The following is a 21,223-nucleotide window of genomic DNA, read 5'->3' as shown; positions in this document are numbered from 1 at the left end:
GATGAGGGCAAATATTAAATGACCAAGCTTTGGGGGAGAGTTTAGAGGACTCTTTAAACCTAAAATCTAAACTAACAAACTGGATTTGGCAGTGGGGGAAGTTATTATAACTTTAATTAAATATTTTTGTGTGTGTGTACAGCCTAAAGAGAAGCTTTCTGACTTGCTTTGGGGGTCATTTACAGGGAAACTATAGTCATCTCCTGACTGATCACCTAGGGCTTCCCAGAGTTGCCCTGACTCCCTGCCCTGGGAGGTCATGCAAATAAAGCAAATCATGCAGTCCTGGAATTTCTGAGTTCAAAGTTTTTCTGTAGAGTTAAGCAACCCTTATTTTACAAAGGCACAGCTCTCATCAGTTGTTGGACTAATCCCAGCAGTTTACAGTCGATTTTGTATTTAAAAATTTAGACGCAATCTGAGATTTCCTAGAATAGAATTTTTCCCAGCTTTGTTGAGATATACTTGACTTTAGAGTAGAATTTTATCCACCAAAAAGAGAAAGTGCAGTGCAACAGGAGTAACTGGTTTAGGATTAAAGAAAGAGCTGTCCCTGCCCCTGGTATTTACTACTAGAGTAAATGTGCTCTGACTCCTGAGTGTCAGTTTCAGCCTTTAGTTGCATATAATAATATCCATCCTTTATATAACCCACTTTATCAGGTTATTTATTTGTTCAGCTGATATTTATTGATAGGCTTAAAAGAGTTCTGTGGAAAACTGAAATGTGCTGTAGAAATTATAAGATATAAAAATTCAGTAGAAAGCTCATTCAGTCATTCATTAGGGGTCTCTAGTCTGCCTCAGTAGGCAACAAACAGATAAATTTCTGCTGCTGGAATGATGCTGGATTAATTTGGATGATGAATTTTATTCTTCAAGATTTTGTTTGACACATCATCATAATTCATCCCCCACTTTTCCATTTTATTGTGGGTGTGGGTGCCTCATGGGTCAAAATCTTGATCTAACAGAAAAATAATAATAATAGAAAAATAATAGATACAAAAAAATCAGAATAATTTTGCTGAACTCATGCCAATGTTTAATAAGATGGGTCAGTCACTTCATCTAATTGGCCCATTAAGTCTCATGCCATCTGCCATCATGTCAGACACTGGGGAGACCTTTAATCCAGGCCTTCTGGCAGCAATGAAAATGAGGAGTTACCACACTTGAGTTCCAGTACTTAGTTCTATCCTCTTTCCTTTTTTTTCTTGATAGTATTATTTTTGCTTTTACAGATGATTTAAAAGTTGTCATGAAAAACTTTGGTCTTTTTTGTCATGAAAAACTTGGTCTGTTTCATTTTTAATCAAGATGTATGGACTCAAACATTTAGGTGGAAGACTTTTTTGGGTACCCATGGGACCCAAAGCACAAGAACATTTTCAGGGGGAGTTTTTTTTTTGTTTTTGTTTTTGTTTTTTCAAGTTGAGGTACTGGGGATGGAACCCAGGGCCTCAGGCATGCTCTACCACTGAGCTATACCCACTCCATCTTCAGGGAGTGATTTTGAAAGTGATTTTTCTGCCTTCACTCAGAATGTTTTTTTTTAAAAACTCCTTATTTACTGGCTGCTCTTCCCATCTTTGCATATACAAATCTTATCCACTCTTCCTAGCCAAATTCGAAAGTCTTTTATAAACGCTTTCTCTTAACATTCCTAAACTCCTTTTCAGTCTCCACACTGCTCTGTATCATTCTTATGACATTTACCACCTTTTATCTTGTGATACGAATATCTTGCCTATATCCTACTTGAGGCCCTCAAGTGGACACTGTTACACAGAAAAGAACCTTCAAGTCACAGATACATATTTATTGAAGCCACAGATATATGTTTATTGATGAAAAGAATGAGGAAGCTTGGACAAGTCACTGATTCTTTATGCCTTGGTCTCCTCACAAACATAAACTTATTTCAGAGTGAAGATGGAGTGTGTGCCAAGGAATTTCAAAAAAGAAAAAGTAAGAGGCAGTGTAAGGTACTTTTTCTTGCTCATGAATATTATGCTTTGCTTGTTCATGATTATAATCTTCTGTGTGAAGATAAAAGGCTAAATGATTCCAGAAGATCCTTGAGATGATTTCAAGAGGTGATGAGCTTTCAAGGTCTTAAGAGTTTAAGCAGAGCGGAAAGAGTGCCACACAACGAAAGAGCTTGTATTTTAGTTTTTTTTTTTTTTTCTTTATTTTATTTTGTTTTTGTTCTTCTCTTTTTGAGTTTGTACTTTAGTGTCAGACATGAATTTGAATCTTTGGCCCTTGATGGACTAGCTTTGTTACCCTAAATAAGTTTCGTAACGAAGTCTGAGTTTCCTTAGCTGTAAAAATAGGGATCAGGAAATCGTGTTCTGCAGGCAGCAAGAGAATTAGAGATAATGCACGTAGTATACGCTATGTAAGTGGGAAAGGTTGTTAATATCTAGGGACTTTTGTTGAAATGTCTCCACATTAGCCCTTTGTCCTGTTGACCATATTTTCACCCAGGTAATTAAACTTGTTAAAAAGTATGCAAAAATTAGTTTGCGCCAGAGTTTGGGAATATATATTTGTTCAATGATCTATCAGTAAAGTTTTAAATTAAAAAAATTCCTGTTAGCTCCGTTTCAATAAGGCTTTGCTCAAATGGGGAGCCAGGATCTTATCGCGAGAATCTGGCGTTTCTTGCTCGGGACCTGCTCTCGCGTTGTTTGAGCAAACAGCGGCGAGAGGTGAAAGGGAAGCACAAGATACCGCGAGAATCCAGCAGATTCTTGCGATATTTCCTGGGATTACCCCCTCCCCCCCTTCTAAGTGCCGTTTCGGTTTAACCTAGTGTGTGACTGTGAGTCTGTGTGAGGGAGCGAGTGTGTGAGGTGTTGAGGTGAGGCGGAAGCTAGAAAAGGGGCTCCCTCAGGAGCGAGGGACAAAGGGGGCGTGAGGCACCTAGGCCGCGGGACCCCAGCGACAGGAAGCCGCCCCAAGCCGGGCTATCGGGTAGGGGAAGGGCCCGCGCAGTCCTCACAGGGCCCCGGAGCCGGAGTCGGCCCCTCAGCACCGGGCCGTTGGCTTCCTACTTCCTCGACCTCCCCGGCGCTTGGGCCTGAGGATTGTCTCGGCTGGGGGAGGAGGGGAAACTGACTTGAGCGGCTACCCGTTGTCTCGCAACTCCATTGCTGAGGAACTCTCATTTCTTCCCTGGCTCCTTCACCCCCCTCCCCCCCAACCTCATGTAGGAGGGTGCTGAGGAGTCGGGAGGGAGGAGGAGCCTGGGCTATCGTCCCTTCCCTCCCCACCCCCTTGAAGGGGCGATTTGGTAGGCGTGGGGTTGGGGTTGGGGGGGAGGGTGGGGGTGACTTTTTGGAGTGCTGGGGAACTTTTTCCCCTTTTTGAGGCCAGGGGTAAGGGAATGCCCAATCCAGAGAGACATGGGGGCAAGAAGGACGGGAGTGGAGGAGCTTCTGGAACTTTGCAGCCGTCATCGGGAGGTGGCAGCTCCAACAGCAGAGAGCGTCACCGCTTGGTGTCGAAGCACAAGCGGCATAAGTCCAAGCACTCCAAAGACATGGGCTTGGTGACCCCCGAAGCAGCACCTTTGGGTACAATTATCAAACCTTTGGTGGAGTATGATGACATTAGCTCTGATTCTGATACCTTCTCTGACGACATGGCCTTCAAACTAGACCGGAGGGAGAACGATGAACGTCGTGGAACTGATCGGAGTGACCGCCTGCACAAACATCGCCACCACCAGCACAGACGTTCCCGGGACTTACTAAAAACTAAACAGTCGGAAAAAGGAAAAAACCTGGAAGCCTCCAGCAAGTCGGGATCAATGAAGGATAGGATCTCAGGAAGTTCAAAGCGTTCCAATGAGGAGAATGACGACTATGGGAAGGCGCAGATATCCAAAAGCAGCAGCAACAAGGAGTCCAGATCATCCAAACTCCATAAGGAGAAGATCCGGAAAGAACGCGAGTTGAAGTCTGGGCACAAAGATCGGAGTAAAAGTCATCGGAAAAGGGAAACACCCAAAAGTTACAAAACAGTGGACAGCCCCAAACGGAGATCCAGGAGTCCCCACCGGAAATGGTCGGACAGCCCTAAGCAAGATGATAGCCCCTCAGGAGCTTCTTATGGCCAAGATTATGAGCTTAGTCCCCCAAGATCGCACACCTCTAGCAATTATGACTCCTACAAAAAGAGCCCTGGGAGTACCTCAAGAAGGCAGTCAATCAGCCCCCCTTACAAGGAGCCTTCGGCCTACCAGTCCAGCACCCGGTCACCCAGTCCCTACAGTAGACGACAGAGGTCGGTGAGTCCCTACAGCCGGCGACGTTCATCCAGCTATGAAAGGAGTGGCTCCTACAGTGGGAGATCCCCCAGTCCTTATGGCCGAAGGCGGTCCAGCAGCCCTTTCCTGAGCAAGCGGTCTCTGAGCCGGAGTCCGCTCCCCAGGTGAGCTATTTGACTGACAATCTTTTATTTCTTAAGATGGGTTATGGAACTGGCAATTAGACCTGTTACCGTTTTCTTAAAGCCCCAAGTACTCGTGATTGACTAGAACACTTTGCTATTGGTTAGTCATCATGTAGGTGAGTCTGGTCTCCTCTTAACCCAGAATTCCAGAAGTGGAGAGTTCATGTGCCTAAAACTTGATAAAGGTAGGTACTTCCAGTGGTAGAATCTTCCTTTGTAAGTTCTTGTGTGAGAAAAATCATAGGCTTCTGCTTACTGAGTATGTAGAGTTGATACATACCCTGGTTCCCAGAACTTATCTGGCTATTTTCATTGCTTTGTCTTAAATTTTTAAAACTCACTTTGGTATTAATGCTTTAAACTTACTTCATTCGACCTGATTGGAGATGTAAGAAATTACAAATTTTAGTTTGCATTATCTCAAGGCTATTTGCGTAAGTCATCTGCTATTTGTGCTGCCCACTGAGTCTCCCAAACCTGTAAGTTTATTTCCTAATTGACAATTTCTTAATAACTTAAAAAAGACTCCTTTCACCTGATGTTTCTAGTGGAAATCCAACTCATTAGTTCTTTTTCCTTTTGATGGTATAGCCTAGCAGAAATTGGTTCCAAGGATAGTTTGATTTGCTTTACAGCATCACCATGACCTATCTTGTGACCAGGGGCAATTTTCAAAATCTTTCTCTTAAAAAATGGTAATATACCTTTACCATGATATTTTTGTGAGACAGACATGTTAGTTTTAAATGTAATTGTTGGAGTCAATTGTCTACTGAAAATTGTTCTTGTTCCTAGGTGATGAGATGTACTTCCCTCTTTGTAGACTCACCATTTTCCACAAAAGCAGAACATGGGCTTTGGAGTTATGTCTAAGTAGAATCCTAATCTTGCTTCGTGACCTTTGGCAAATAATTTAATTTCTCCATGCCTGAGTCTCTTTATGTGTAAAATGGGAATAATAACTACCTACTTCTAGAGTTGTTGTAAGGATTAATTAGTTAGTAAATGTAAAATGCATGGCACAGTGCCTGATACCTGGGACCAGTCAGTAAATTCTGTCTATGAATGAGGAAAATGTTGTTGAACACTAGTAGAGAAATTATGCTAATTTGAAAAATCCATGCATGTCTTTTAGATGTCAGTATGAGTAGTTTTTGTTGACTTAAATTATTCATAAACTAGTTTGAATTCATCAAGCTGCAAGAGTTCCTAGCTGTCAGAGTCTGAAGTTCTTAGTTTTTTTCCCTCCATTTTATTCAATTTTTCAAACACAAAAGAGTTGAACGAATGGTAGTGAGGACCCATTTATGTACCACCTAGATTCTGCAGTTAATATTTGCTATATATTTTATCTACTCTGTCCATCTCTCTCTGTCAAGGCATCTTTTCATTTGTTTTGATTTACCTCAAAGTTGCAGACATCAGTAGACTTTATGAGAAACAGTTTAGCATGTATTCCATTAGCTAGAGTTCACTTTTTTTTTGGAGGGATGATGGGTAATATTTATATACAGTGAAATGTATGTCTTAAGTGTACCATTTGTAAAAGTGTTTAGTTTTTTTTTTTTTAAGGAAGCCTAAGAAATATTCTCAGAATATTTGTTTTCTTGAAGGAGTAGTTTCATTAAGGCTGTTCAGAGAATTTTTATTTTAATGAGGTTTGGGAATACAGAATTGCATTGAGGCTAAAACACTAAAAAGGAGTTTCAGTAAAAATTGCAGCTTTGCAGTGATTCCTTTTGAATTCATATCTTGAGTTCTCTCTTCCTCTACTCACTTAATTGAAACTAGTGCAGTAATGGTAAAAATAAATCAAGATAGAGTTGGAGACACAGTAAGATAGTATAGGACAGAAATATAAACCCTACATAATAATCCTGTAGTCACATGCACATTTTTAGTTGGCTTGTAGATAGCATTATATGTTTGTATGTGTGCATTATATATTTTTTCTCATTCGTTGAAATTCCAAACAATAAATACAGAAATTTCTTTAAGAGTCAGAGTAGAGGAACATACAGATCCCTTTGATGGTATTCTCTGTTTTCCTTGAGACAGTCCAAATTAAACAAGAGATACCATTTCAAAAGACTGAAAATGGATTGGCAGAAATACAAGGTCTTTGCATCCACCAATTTGTAGTGATTAACAGCAGCAGTTTCTTTTCAAATGGCTGGAACCTAACATAATTCAAGGAAAAAATATATTTGTTTTTTAAGACAAATGTTTTTATTGTTGCCTACATTTGCATATTTGTTGTCCCCATTCCCCCCTTTTTTCCTTGAAAACTGGATCTGAACCTCAAATGTAACATTTGTATAACTAAAAATACCTTAAATATATGGCCATCCAAATGTCCTGTTAACAGTAGGCTTCTGTTCAGAAGTTGAAGGATTTACAGCAGAGTTCCTTAGGAAGATTTAGTCATGCTGAAAAGATGAAAGAAACAGTGGTTTGTAGAGCATGGTCTCTGACATTACCTAGTGTTTTCCTGAGATAGAGATGTTAGTTTTATCCCAGCCTATAATTCAATCATGGAAAATTTGTTTCGGGCAATTATTGATAAGAGAAATATTAGTTTTCTTAAGGGTAAGTGGATAATTGGTAAATCCACTTAACTAACTTTAGTGTTTTATATCCTGATGTTCATATGTATGTTATTTTGAGTACTCTGATGCCAAAGATGACTTTATATTTTAACTAGCTTTTTGAAGGCAAATTTCCAAAAAGCATTATAGGTTTAAGAAAAATAACATGTGAGTTGTTTCCCTTACCATGTATCTGCTGATTGTTTTGAAATGTTTTGAGAATCACATCAGTCTTACCAATGATCAAAGGTAAAGGGGGATACTGAAGGTGTGGAATGGGAGCAATTTGTTTTAGACTACTGGGCAAATTATGTTTTATGTCCTGTTACATTTTTTGTGCTAATGTTTTTTTTTTTCCCCCTAAAATTGAGGCCTGAGCATGTTAGGCTTTATTAAAAAGCAAAACGAATGAGGGTTTGGGTTTCAATTTAGAATAATCTGCCTTATAGATTCCTGGATTTTACTTCCCAGTCCTTCCTTAATAATGAAGAAAATAAATTGAACATACAATAATACCTTGCTTTATGAGTTCCTAGAAAGTTGATTGGAAATTATTTTATATTGGAAAGTACCAGAAGCCATCATAGTTTTGAGAACTTCTACTAAATTATTTTGTTAAGACAGTTTCTCCAGTTTATCTAGTTTATAATCCTAACTCTTGTGTCTTGAGGGTTTGTTTAATAGGCACAACTTAGTTATAAACTGAGGATACGAAGAACAAAATTTTTTACTGGGATTTGTCAGCTAAATAGCGAGTTTTAAAAAATCAGGTTTTGGTGAAGCATGCTAGTTACTTTTAACTTCCTAATTGATATAACCCACCTTTAGCATTAAGTATGACTTTTTAAAATTATGTTTTCACTTTATCAAATATTTAAACCAAAAATCTAAAGGTAATCATGAATATGAGTATTTTCCAACATGAAAAAAAAATATGCATCCATCTTCCTTCAGAGAATAAGTAGTGGATAATTTTTTAGTGTTATATGATTGAAATATGTTGCCATGGAGGAGTTATTTCTTTCTAATCTATTAAGTAAAAAACAGTTTTAAATTTACAGAAAAATTATAAAGGTCAAAGAATTGTTTTATGTCCCCCACTCAGTTTTCCCTGTTATTAACATCTTACATTTGTTACATGGTACATTTGTTATGATTAATGAACCAATATTGATGTATTATTATTATAATTTGATGGTACCTAATCTATTTTTAAAATTGCTTAATTACTCAAAGTGGGTCTTTTTTAAGTTACAGTTCTCCATAGTTTGTTTAACTAATCTGTTTTCTTCCATGTTGCTGTAGTCTATCCATTTTAAACTGCTTTTATTTTTTTTTCCAGTAGAAAATCCATGAAGTCTAGAAGTAGAAGTCCCACATATTCAAGACACTCATCTTCTCATAGTAAAAAGAAGAGATCCGGGTCACGCAGTCGACATTCCAGTATCTCACCTGTCAGGCTTCCATTGAACTCCAGTTTGGGAGCTGAACTCAGTAGGAAAAAGAAGGAAAGAGCAGCTGCTGCTGCTGCAGCAAAAATGGATGGAAAGGAATCCAAGGGGTCACCTATATTTTTGCCTAGAAAAGAGAACAGTTCAGTAGAGGCTAAGGATTCAGGCTTGGAGTCTAAAAAGTTACCCAGAGGTGTAAAATTGGAAAAATCTGCCCCAGATACTGAAATGGTGAATGTAACACATCTTAACACAGAGGTCAAAAATTCTTTAGATACAGGGAAAGTAAAGTTGGATGAGAACTCTGAGAAGCATCCTGTTCTTAAGGATTTGAAAGTACAGGGAACAAGAGACTGTAAACCAATAGCACTGAAAGAGGAGATTGTTCCTCCAAAAGAGACAGAGACATCAGAAAAGGAGATTCTTCCACCTCTCCCCACAGTTACTTCTCCACCTCCTTTACCAACTACTTCCCCTCCACCTCAGACACCCCCCTTGCCGCCTTTGCCTCCACTACCAGCTATTCCACAGCAACCACCTCTGCCTCCTCCCCAACCAGCATTTGGTCAGGTTCTTGCTTCTAGTACTTCAACTTTGCCCCCTTCTACTCATCCAAGGACATCTACTCTGTCCTCTCAGGCAAATTCTCAGCCCCCTGTACAGGTTTCTGTGAAGACTCAAGTATCTGTAACAGCTGCTATTCCACACTTAAAAACTTCAACGTTGCCTCCTCTGCCCCTCCCACCCTTATTACCGGAAGACGATGACATGGATAGGTAAGTCACATCGTTAACTGGAAAAATTTAACTCTCTTGATCTAAGTGTAATGTATTTTCTGTTCTCAAACTTCGTCAAAATTGTTCTAATGCATGGCTGTTTAGAATGCTGTTACGAATAGGAAATGCCTCTGATGTTTGGTTTTCAGTGGAAAAGTCCTTATGTATGACATTACTAGGAAAAGAGAATTACAATTTGAGGGCCAGTAACCCTTTTTCTCATAGGTGTATTTACTGATAATTTTGATTCAGATTTTAAAAAATCAAGTGTTTTCTCCCTAAATTTTTGTATTGAAAAATTTAACATTAAATAGCTGTAGAAAAATCAAAAGATTATAATTAACACTCTTATACTCTTCACTTAGATTCACCAGTTGTTAACTTTTTGCCGCATTTGTTTTAACTGTAGATATCATGACACTTCTGAATACTTTATGTGCCTCTCCTAACAAGAACATTTTCCTATATAATCACAACTTTATCACCCTAAAAAAACTACCTTTCATTTAATAATATAACTAGCATATCAATAATAATAATAATAATAATAATATTAAATATCCTCAGTATTCCCAAAAATGTCTTTTACAGCTGTTTTTTTTTTTTTCCCTCCTGATCAGGAAAAGTGCTGCTTTAAAAAAAATTTAATTATCCTGTAAGAAGCAAAAGGACAATATGTAGAATCTTTGCTAATTAGAATATAAATTCACAATAGGGTGATGGGAAAAGCTCTAATTTTAATGAGTCCTCTGAGTATTGAGAACTGACATGATTATGAAGCATGAATCTGATTTCATGGGAGGCATTAAGAAATACATTTGTTTAATTTCTTGGTAGGGCTATCTAGGCAAGTACCACCAAACAAATATGATTTAGCAGTGACGTATGCCATGACAGTCTTTGTGTTACTGTTTTTTCTGTGAAGACCCTGCCCTCTTGTTCTCTGGGATATGAGTTTCATTTTTTGCAACGAACTTTCACTGTAAGCATAAAAATAAGTACGTGGATCTTGCATCCCAGACCAATTCCCAAGCCTCCATTACTTTCCAAGTGACATCAGTAGTTTGAATGGTGATACATTTCAGCCCTTTAGGTCTATATTTTTCAGACTACCCTCTGTGCCTTTTAAGAAGGTGCAAGTATAATCAGTGAGAGGAAAGATTATGTAAAAGAATGGCTCCATTATTATTCATAATGGTAAATCTGATTTTAGAGAAAAATTCCACATGCTCTTTCTAATGTTAATAGGTATGTATGAATTCTGCCACATCCTGAGAACTACAAAGGAGAAGAACAGAACCTGAAATTTATGTAGAAAAATTTGTTTGAGGTACACAGTATACTTCTCATAGATACAAGCTATGTATTTTTAAAGTTTGTTGGAAAAGAAAGTAGTTGAGTATCATGCAAAGGAAACATAGGCCACTATCTATCCACAGGAACCTTGTTTAAATACTAGTTTATGTAGTGGCTAGAACAGTATCAGCATGGATAAGAATCTCCATTTTGGAAAGTTTACTTGGGTAACCAAATAGCTGTTGGACCTACCTACCATGTGTCAGCATGCAGATTTCCAGAGGTGAAACGATATTGATGGAGGGCATATAGGGATTTCTATCTTTCACACTGGGGCTAAAGGGTAAAGTAAGACCATTCAGTGCTTATTTGAGTATGTGTAGCTATCTTTAACAATGTGTAAGAGAGAGAGAATGAAGTGAGAAAAACTTTGTTATGTATCAATTCTGATTCCAGAAGTATGACTATTTAGTAGTCCAATATAATTATATTTTAATATATCATTAATACCAGTTTTCCACATACAGCATAAGTAAATTATTAAAGGTAGAAAAATGGAAGTAAGATTTCTTCCACTATCAATTTTATTTTTTCACTATGTACTAATTTAAAATTCAAGATTTTTTTTGTTTTTGTCTTTATTTGGTGCCACCCTATCCATGTCCTAGCTGTACTTACCTTTCACATGAAAAATAATTTCATAATTTTATGTAAGAAAACTTTTTAGGAAGAAATCTGAAAGTTGTACATGGGACTCATATTCCTCTCTGTATCTTTCATGTGAGGCTGCAGCAACTTAAAGTTTAACAATATAACTTATACATCTTTTTATTGCCTACAGTGCTTTGAACATAGAACACAGAATGCAATCATTAGATGTTGATTATTTGAATAAGTAAAACTGCTGAAGGAGCCAGGATCAGGGCTTGTGTGAAATGACACCAGGCATGTAGTTAAGAAATCATTTGGCATATTCATGGCATAAAGCTTGTATTAGAGGATTTGTCCTTTTGGGAAAACAATGAAACTTTTCTTTCAAACATATATATTGGGCAAGAGTATTAACCCAGGTATCAAATGTAGGAGTAAATTTAACTAGTATTGAAAAAATCTTTCTGATTCATGGCCTGTAATTCTTAGTTTCAAGAAGCAAAGGCTAAAAAAATAAATAAATAAAAAATAAAAAGAAGTAAAGGCTGCTGGACATCCACTTTGATAGAACATTCTTTGTGAACACAGCTATTCATGGTGATCTGTTGCTTTTAAGGAGATCATCTGTGTACACTTCTTTAAATTTTTAATTAACTACATAGGGCTTTTTGAATCTTCATTTTTTTTTTTTTTTGATATCCTTGTTCATTTGGAGTTTATCAGACTTCAGTAGAGTCTACATTGTTCTTTTTTTGTTTTGGTTTGTTTTTCCTCCTAACAGAGGCACTGGGGATTGAACCCAGAACCTTGTATAGGTCAAGCATGTGCTCTACCACTGAGCTATACTCCCTACCCCCAAATCTACATTATTCTTAAAGGCTATATTTTTAAAGTACTGTGCTCTTGTACTAAGGAAAAGACCTGTGTAAACATTTGGATTTTGCTAATAGAATGCTTGTTTTCTATTAGAATGCTTATAGAATATTTTTAATGTATTCAACTCAAAATTTTAATAGAAGTTTATAAAAATAAATCACTTTTTAAAACTGCTTGAAGGAGATAAATGATCATATTTAGTTAACTTTAAATTTTGAAATTTCAAAGAGTTAATTTTAATTTTGAATAGTTCAGATGTAAATTCATACTCTTTAACAAAAAAGACTTTTTATTAGAAGTGTTTACATTGTACCCACAGATTAAATCCCATTATCATAAATTCCAAGAGACTATCCAGGTTCTAAAATTTGAACAGTCATGGAGCTTGGCAACCTTTTTAAAAAAAATTATATGCAAGTATTATGGAACCTTCTCACCATATGTGAACCCATCTACAGGTATAAATGGAGAACCAGGAAATATTGATATAGATCAGCACTGATACTGACTCAATGTTGAGTATCTGCTTCCCTATATTAGGCCCTCTCTGTATCTACCACATGTCCTCAGAACTATGTAGAGTTTTATTTTAGTGAGTGCCCTACCCTAAAGGCTAAAGACCATAATGTTGTTAAGCATTGCAGTTTTATTTTATTTATTCCAGGGGTTTTGGTATATTTGGAATTTGTTGAAACAGGGTTTATTTATTTATTTACTCATTTATTCATTCATTTTTGAAACAGGATTTGACCTATTTAACTTGTGTGCCCTGAAGAGGTAGTATGTATCCTATCAAACACTCATTCTTTCTTGAAATAAACATGCTAAAAATTTTTCAGAAGCAATGTACATTTTCACAGTAGTAAACAATATTTGAAACCATAAAGTAAATTTTGGAGAAAACAAAACCTAAATATAAAACAGACTGAACTTACATGAAATGATGGTGAAAGAATTCAGATAATTTAATTCTAGTGACACCAAGAAGTAATCTGTTTCTGAATCATGAGGAATTTAAATTTATGAAGAATATTTTGACAGTAGTTGAAAAATTAGGCATTTTCTTTCCCTGAATGTCTTAAAACTTGGGGAAATTTAAAAAATTTATGTTGTATCCTGACTCAAGAGTTTTCTGGTAAGAGGCTTTGTTCCCAGGGTAGAAAAATATTAGTGCAAATTAAAATAATGTTGTGTGTTTATCTCTATCAGTAATTTAATAGAAACTTTCAGATAATCATTTTGTACTTCGTTGACTATCCCAGTTCTGGTTGATATGGTACAAACTAGATTCTGTTGTTCTGTCTGATGTAAGAGATTAAAATGATGAAAGTTGGTAGGAAGTAGTAGCTTTTGAGATTGTTTCACACACAAAGGGCAGCAGTATGCTTTAAAAAGATTCGTTGCAAGAGATAGATCTGTTCTTTATGGTTCTGTGGAAGTATTCATGAAAGAACATAAATTTTTTTATAGCCACTTATCAGAAAAATAGAAGAGATTCCTACTGTGCTTAGGATTCTAAGACCTTTTAACCTTTTGATACTATGATGGAATACAGGACTATCTAACATGGTTTTATTTGTAGGCACGAATTAGTATGCTGTACTCTCTTTTTTGAGGACGTGCATGGCACAAAGTCCTTCCTTTACTCATAAATAGAAGTGGTTAAAAAATTAGATCTGAAAACTGAATTTTCTGATCTATTCCAGAAAAGCCATCCTTCTGTTTCTCCCACTGACTATTATAATTTGTTGATTATTGTGAGAGGCCTTCTGCTACCAGTGCTTTGATGATTCTGAAATAGTCTCTTGGACTTTCTCCTTAGATTTTTAGATTGAGGGTTATTTATCCATTTTGGCTGGTCAGATATGATTGCCTTTTGCTTCCAAACCAATGGAATAATTTAGTGTATTTTTCACTAATTTTAATTTCCAGCTTAGCTGTATTTCTTACAAAACACTTTAAAATACTATTGCTTTTTCTAGGCTCTCTCCACATCTATATAGTAGTATAGTAGTATTACATTGTTGGGCTTTCGATCATTATTTAAATCTTTGCTGGTTAAAATATAGAGTAGGTTTGGTGACTCCATGAGTTGCAGTGGTGCTTTGCAAATTTAAGATAATTACTTCTTGTGTTATTTCATCTCAATAAAAATCCAAATAGAGTTTTAGGAAGGACATTTAAGAAAGAGTTTGTTAAAGGATCTACAAATAGTATCGCCAATTTTTTATAGATTTCTTTTTGCAAAATCCAGGTGTCTTTAATTGTGATAAACTTTGTTTCTTTACGTTGTATTACTGTTTTTTTTCCCTAAAAAGTAAAATCTTTGCATTCTTTTAATGGCCAGACATTATAATCTTTGAAGTTTTATTTGCATATTGTTTAAATAATTGTCATCTTTTTCTTTTCTTCCTCTATTGTTTAGCCCAAAAGAAACTCTACCTTCAAAACCTGTAAAGAAAGAGAAGGAACAAAGGCCACGTCACCTACTCACAGACCTCCCTCTCCCTCCAGAGCTCCCTGGTGGGGATCCATCTCCCCCAGACTCTCCTGAACCAAAGGCAATCACACCACCTCAGCAACCATATAAAAAGAGACCAAAGTGAGTTTTTGGAGGGACCAATCCTTAATTACAGTTTTCTTCCTTACCGTTGGGACTAAATCTCAGACTTCTGCAACCTATACCAGTAGGATCAAAGATTGGGCCTAATGTATATCTTATTTTATTTTAGTGAATAAAAGCCTTTCATCTGCACCCACAGATATCTTGCTGTGTTTTTTAGAAAAGCAGTAATTTCCCAAATCCAAGTATACCATAAACATTGATCCCATTGTATCTTTTGAGTCTATAACTAAGAGTATTAAAGAAAGGAAAAAAACCTTTCATTCAGAGTGTGTCAACCGTGTACACATTAATGAAAAATTAGTAGATGTGGGATTCTTTTCCCCCTAAACTATATAAGTTGCCATGCCACAAAAGAAGTAGAATCTGTGTTTGATCTTCTGATTGTTAGCATTCTTCTTTTAGTAATAAAAATAGTTGCCATTTATTGAGCACACAGTGTTGCCAAAGTTTTATGTTTTACTTTCATAGTAACCCTATGATGTAGGGATTGTTTTCCCATCTATAGTTGAGGAAGCCAGTGCTCGATAGAGGTCAGAAAGTAAGCAGCAAATCTATTATTATTTGGTGTCTTCCTGAAGCATAAAAAAAAAATCTATCCTAGCCATTGTGAGAGACTGTTTAGACTATTTTCATATCATTTGATTCCTGCCTATTTAATAAAGAAACTGATAAAAGACTCAGGAGCCAGAGGAAATCATCATAAAATAATTCTGTTTTGTTCTTTGAATATACTTAATTTAAAAAATTTTTTTGTTAATTTTTATTTTTATTTTGCCTTTTTTTTTTAGAATTTGTTGTCCTCGTTATGGAGAAAGGAGACAAACAGAAAGCGACTGGGGGAAACGCTGTGTGGACAAGTTTGACATTATTGGGATTATTGGAGAAGGAACCTATGGCCAAGTATATAAAGCCAAGGATAAAGACACAGGTAAATATTGCTACAAAATTCTAGATGTCAGAAGGTTAAAAATTTAGCAATACTGATGTCTCAAGTAAATTTAGCAAAAGTAAATTTTGAGTTCTAATTTGGTCTCCAAGAGTTACTAAATAGACTAAAATTTTCCAAAAGAGTAGTAGTATTATTACTGTCTAAAAACCTTCCTCCTTCTTGTTGTCCATTATAAATGTTTTCTACTAAGCTTGCTGGGAATTTAAGAGAGGGTAAAAATACAATCTGTAAGTTGCTTTTTGTTTGGTAAAGGGTTAGTTATTTGTGATAAAATGAAGCAGATGAGTTATTGGTATATTTTAATAATCCAAAATTTTTAGGCCTTACTGAATATTAAATTTTAAATTCTTTAAAAAAATCAAAGGTAAGAAAGGGAACATGGGGATTTTTTTTAAATGATATAAAAATATCTGGCATATAGCATTAAAGTAGTCATTAAATTTGTCTTTCATATAACACAGGGAACTAAGTTCAATACATTGTAATAGCCTATAATGAAAAAGAATATGAAAAGGATATATATATATATATGTATGTGTATGTATAACTGAATCACCTTTCTGTACACCAGAAATTCCTGCAAGATTGTAAATCGACTATACTTAATTTAAAAAAATTAAGATATAAGTAAATCTGTCTTTCTGAGCAAGAGCACATATTGGCTGGGTGATGGCCAAAAAATGCTAATTGAAGCAGGGAGGATATAGCTCAGTGGTAGAGTGTGTGCTTAGCATGCACAAGGTCCTGGGTTCAATCCCCAGTACCTTCATGAAAATAAATAAACCTAATTACCCCCCCCCCAAATGCCGATTGATAATATAACAGTTTGAATTTGTTGTGACAGGAGAGCTAGTGGCCCTGAAGAAGGTGAGACTAGACAACGAGAAAGAGGGCTTCCCAATCACAGCCATTCGTGAGATCAAAATCCTTCGTCAGCTAATCCACCGAAGTGTTGTTAACATGAAGGAAATTGTCACAGATAAACAGGATGCCCTGGATTTCAAGAAAGACAAAGGTAGTAGCAAAGAATCATATTTCTACAGTGTAGATTGGCACATCTTATTTTCCTTTCTTAGCTTGTTTACCTGTTTGCATTTTTTAACAGGTTGTACAAATGTCCAGCTTCTTTCCTTAATCTATACCGTGATTAAGGTGTTAACAGAGTGCTCTTCTGCTGAACAGTGCTTATTTTATCAAATGTGCATTCTTCATCAGTATATTCTTATACTTTTAGAAATCACTGTTACAGCAGACCCTAATTTTAATGATTAACAACTAATAAGGCCAACACATAAACAATGTAAGATTCTCCTCCGACCAATATTTTGATGGGTTTTTTCACAAGTTAGAATAAAAATAATGGAAATTAGAACCCAGATTTGTCAGTTATTCTCATTTTTACATCATTCCTTCATTTATATGCATCCATATATTTACAGTTTTGTACTTACACAGTTTAGAATCCGAAGCAGGTATTTCTAAGAATAGTCTTCTTCAGGTCATTTAGTAGTTTGTTTTCCTGGATTTGTAACTTTTGTCTCTGTTTGGGGGATAAATTAGTCATTGTTTCCATACTTACGTTTGAAGTAGTCTATATATGACATCCAGCCTACTTTTATTAAAATAAATCTGAAGGTTTAAAGATGGGCAACTGTGAAGAGATGGCATCTGTGAATACACACTGGGGTGTTGAGAGAATATGATTGGAATACATAAAATTAGGAAGGTAATGGATGAAGTTAAGCTGGACTTCTTTAAAGAACCTCAAAAGCCTCAAAGATGTTAGCACTAGGGGAGTAGTACCTTTTGAGTCTGTAAAAGTAGTTTTAAAGAAAATAAAAGGAAATTATGTTTATGTAACTATTTAGATAAATTTATGAGATTTAGATGAGAATAGATTTAAGTATACCAGGTGTATTTCTGAATGTGTTTTTAAATTTTTTCTGATTATAAATAACTGTACAGTGTGTAGTTAGTTTCTATAAGGATGCACAAGAAAATATTAATTGGTTGCTTCTGGAGAGGGGCATGCTTTCATCTATGCCATTCTATACTTTTTAAATAATTTAGCAGGTACTGTTTAAGTTCTTTTTTTTTTAAACTCATAAAATAATGAATGAATGGATGTGATGCATGCCCATTGTGGAAAAATTGAAAATACAGAAGAGTAAGAAAAAGAAAATGTCAATCACTTCTCTCCCACCCCTTCCCAGTATACCACCATCCATAAAAAATCACTATTGTATTAGAGTTTTGGCATATTTCTTTCTAGTACTATATGTATGTATTATATTTATTTTAATATAACTGAGAGCAAGGCATATTTAGTGTTTTATAACTTGTCATAAGCAATTTCCCATATCATTAACATGTTTTAATGACTGTGCATAAAAATAGATGAATCCAAGTTTATTTCACCTGTCCTTATTGAGCAGTTGCCAGTTTTAAAAAAAAATAGCACCGCCTTGAGCATCTTTGTACATAAATTTTTGCATTTTGATTGATTTCTTAATATAGTTTCCTAGAAGTAGAATTATTAGGTCAAAGGAATTTTCATATTTAATGTTAGATTGTTTTTTAGAAAGATAATAATTTATGTCCCATCAGTGAGTGCCCATCTCACTTTATCCTCCCTATTGTTGAGTTAATTTTTTTAAAGATTGTCATCTTATCTGTTAGGTGAAGTATGAATGCTATCATTATTTTGGATTGCATTCTACATTCTGAGTTTTTCCTCATGTTTATCAGTTTTACTTAATTTTCTCTTTTTTGAGTTATCCCTTTGTGTCTTTTGTCTACTCATCTTTTGCAGTTTCAGTGTTTTCTTATTAAGTTGTATGAAGTCTTAGCTAAAGCTAAGATATTCCTTTACTGCAGTGCTTACGTTTTAGGACCTCTTTAAATATCATACGGATCCACTCTTCAAAAACATACATTTAAAATGTTGCATACGCATATGTTTAAAATGTTGTATGTTATTTCAGAGAGCTCAGAGAGTCCTTGAAGTCCCCTTAGATTAAGAATCCTTGATTTTATGCTACTGAGAGAAGAATTCTAGACTGGATAAATCATTGTCTAACTAGGTCTAGTATTTCTTATATTGTAATATTTGCCTCTATCATGCACCTTGCCTAAAGTCAAAAGATATTGTGGATTTCAAATCTTTCATAATTCTTTTAGCCTTTTATCTGCTTTTAAATTGAGGGAATTAGATGCTTCATCTTTCTTTCAATTCTTAAATACTATAAATTTCATTAGTAATTTATACTGAATATACCCTTGGCATATTATGTGAGTGCTGTTTACTAGGGTAAAGACTTCTACAAAAGAAGTCTTTGAAAATATGTAACAAATGGGCATGGTTGTGTGTGTGTGTTACAAATAAAACTTTATTTACAGCAATAGACAGCAGACTACATTCAGCCCAAGGGTCTGTAATTTGCCAATTGACTTAGATCATGAAAGACCGGTAATACAACCTAATTGGGGCAGTTGTCCCCCTCAAGAAGTAAGTAGTCAGAGTGCTGGACTATGAGTCAGAAGATTAATTCAAATAGTAGTTCTGTTATTTATTATTAGAATGCGCAAGTTTTTCAACTGCTTGAATTTCAGTTTCTTCATGTATAAAATAAAGTGTTTTTTTTCCAGAGAGTTTGTGGTCAATTCCAAAATTATATTAAAATTTGAGTCATTGTCATTTCAGCATCCTTTTTCTTTTGTTTTTAATTTTTTCTTTCATCTTACATAGGTGCCTTTTACCTTGTTTTTGAGTATATGGACCATGACTTAATGGGACTGTTGGAATCTGGTTTGGTGCACTTTTCTGAGGACCATATCAAGTCATTCATGAAACAGCTAATGGAAGGATTGGATTACTGTCACAAAAAGAATTTCCTGCATCGGGATATTAAGTGTTCTAACATTCTGCTGAACAACAGGTAACATAGTAACCATATGAGGTTAAACATTTTCTCCCTCTTTTCTGACCTCTTTAGTTTCAGCTAGTTAATTGGGGTTATTGGTAGACCCAGTAATGTAGTTTTTTGCATTTACGTGCACCTGATGTCTGTACCTTAGGAACAACTTGTGACAGGGCGTACTCTGATCAGCAGAGTCTTCAGACTCAGTATTGGTAAGGAACTAACAGAGACAGGATTGTAAAGGTTTTTTTAATTGCAGACATTTTAGGGAATCATTTATGTCCTACAGGAATGTTTAGAGAGCTTTTGCCATAGTTAGTAAATAACACTTTTGTGGTCCTATGCAGATTCAAATGCACATTGAGTTCTTAATGAAATTCTCCATTGTTTAGTGGGGAGAAACATACCTGCTCTTTTAGCCACTCTTAAGACTTTCTCAGTTATTGAATTGCAGACTAAACAGGTATAGTTGGTGACTGACCTTTCTGCCCAGCACTTACTTCTGGGTTTTAATAGTGTAGATGACAGACAGGAATTTGGTGAAGAATGGTGTTAATTCTTCAAAAGTTTGTATCATCTAGTTTCTCTCTGACTGTTTGCCTAAATTGCATTCGTGATAGCCATTGTGTTAAACACACTAGTCTTTGGTAGTAGCCATACCTAATTGAGGAATAAAAAGCAAGTCTGGTACCACTGAAATAATAAGGCCAGTGTTTGGTTCTTTAGGTGATTGGGCTGTTTACAGCCGTCTTTGTCTGATGCACCCATTGTTTTAAACATTTCTGTTCAATTCTATTTAACAGACGTCTACATCCGAATATGGAATGATTGTGACATATTTTCTGTCTTTGTGGGGTGGGATGACCAACTCTACAGGACTGTCCTGGTTTTAGCACAAAAAATCCCGTATGGGGTGATTGGTCCCTGGAGAGTTTAGAGTTTAGTAGAGAAGCTAAACAAATAAATTGCTCAATTCAATAAACATTTATTAAGCTTTTTTTTTTCTTGAATTTGGGAGCATCTGGGAATGTGCAGTCTTTTTTTTTTAATTATTTTATTTTATTTGGGGCAGGGCAGGGAGGCAATTAGATTCATTTATTTATTTATTTTTAGAGGAGGTAGTAGGGAACCCAGGACCTCATGCATACTAAGCATGCACTCTACCACTTGGGCTATCCCCCCTGGGAATGTGCAATCTTGAGGAATGTATAGGAACTTATCACAAAGACTGACAAAAGATGGTTACATTTGTAGGCAAAAGAGATTGCATGAACAAAAGCACATAAATGTGAAAATAACATAGCATGTTATGTCTGGAAAACTGTAAACAAGTCATTATTGCTAGGGCAAGAAGAGTGAAGCACCTAATGGCAAGAGATGACACTGGACAGTTGCAAAGAGCCAATTTAAAGATCTTGTATATCTCACTAAGGAGCTTAAACTTTATCTACAGGTGACAGCCATTTAAAGGTGCTGGTTTTGTTGATTTTTTGTTTTTAAATGATACAATTAATTCGTTATTTCAAATTATATTTGTATATATATTTGTACTTAAATACCTTTATGAGATAATACATGGTATGAAAAGATTCCTTTCTGTCACTATCTCTTTGACCCATAATTCTC

At 35.7% G+C, this 21,223-nt stretch overlaps 1 protein-coding gene across 10 annotated transcripts in view; it reads left to right on the top strand.

Annotated features, from left to right (window-relative positions):
• Positions 1–2,695: 2,695 nt before the first annotated feature.
• CDK12 (cyclin dependent kinase 12) overlaps positions 2,696–21,223 on the top strand; it is a 66,722-nt gene continuing 48,194 nt past the window's right edge. For 6 of the 10 annotated variants that reach the window (XM_045520749.2, XM_074342909.1, XM_074342908.1 and 3 more), the window contains exons 1-6: positions 2,696–4,443; positions 8,395–9,279; positions 14,528–14,704; positions 15,517–15,656; positions 16,522–16,692; positions 19,426–19,615. In XM_045520749.2, the coding sequence (XP_045376705.2) occupies positions 3,395–4,443; positions 8,395–9,279; positions 14,528–14,704; positions 15,517–15,656; positions 16,522–16,692; positions 19,426–19,615 (2,612 nt within the window). In that variant the 5' untranslated portion in view covers positions 2,696–3,394. The remainder of the gene's footprint in view (positions 4,444–8,394; positions 9,280–14,527; positions 14,705–15,516; positions 15,657–16,521; positions 16,693–19,425; positions 19,616–21,223) is intronic. The other 4 variants (XM_074342910.1, XM_010960483.3, XM_010960481.3 and 1 more) reach the window with 2 other exon arrangements.

This window comes from Camelus bactrianus, chromosome 16 (assembly GCF_048773025.1).
Source record: "Camelus bactrianus isolate YW-2024 breed Bactrian camel chromosome 16, ASM4877302v1, whole genome shotgun sequence".
NCBI classification, from domain to species: Eukaryota; Metazoa; Chordata; class Mammalia; order Artiodactyla; family Camelidae; genus Camelus; species Camelus bactrianus.
Note: the sequence above shows the minus strand (reverse complement) of the source record. Positions and strands in the feature narration are given on the sequence as shown.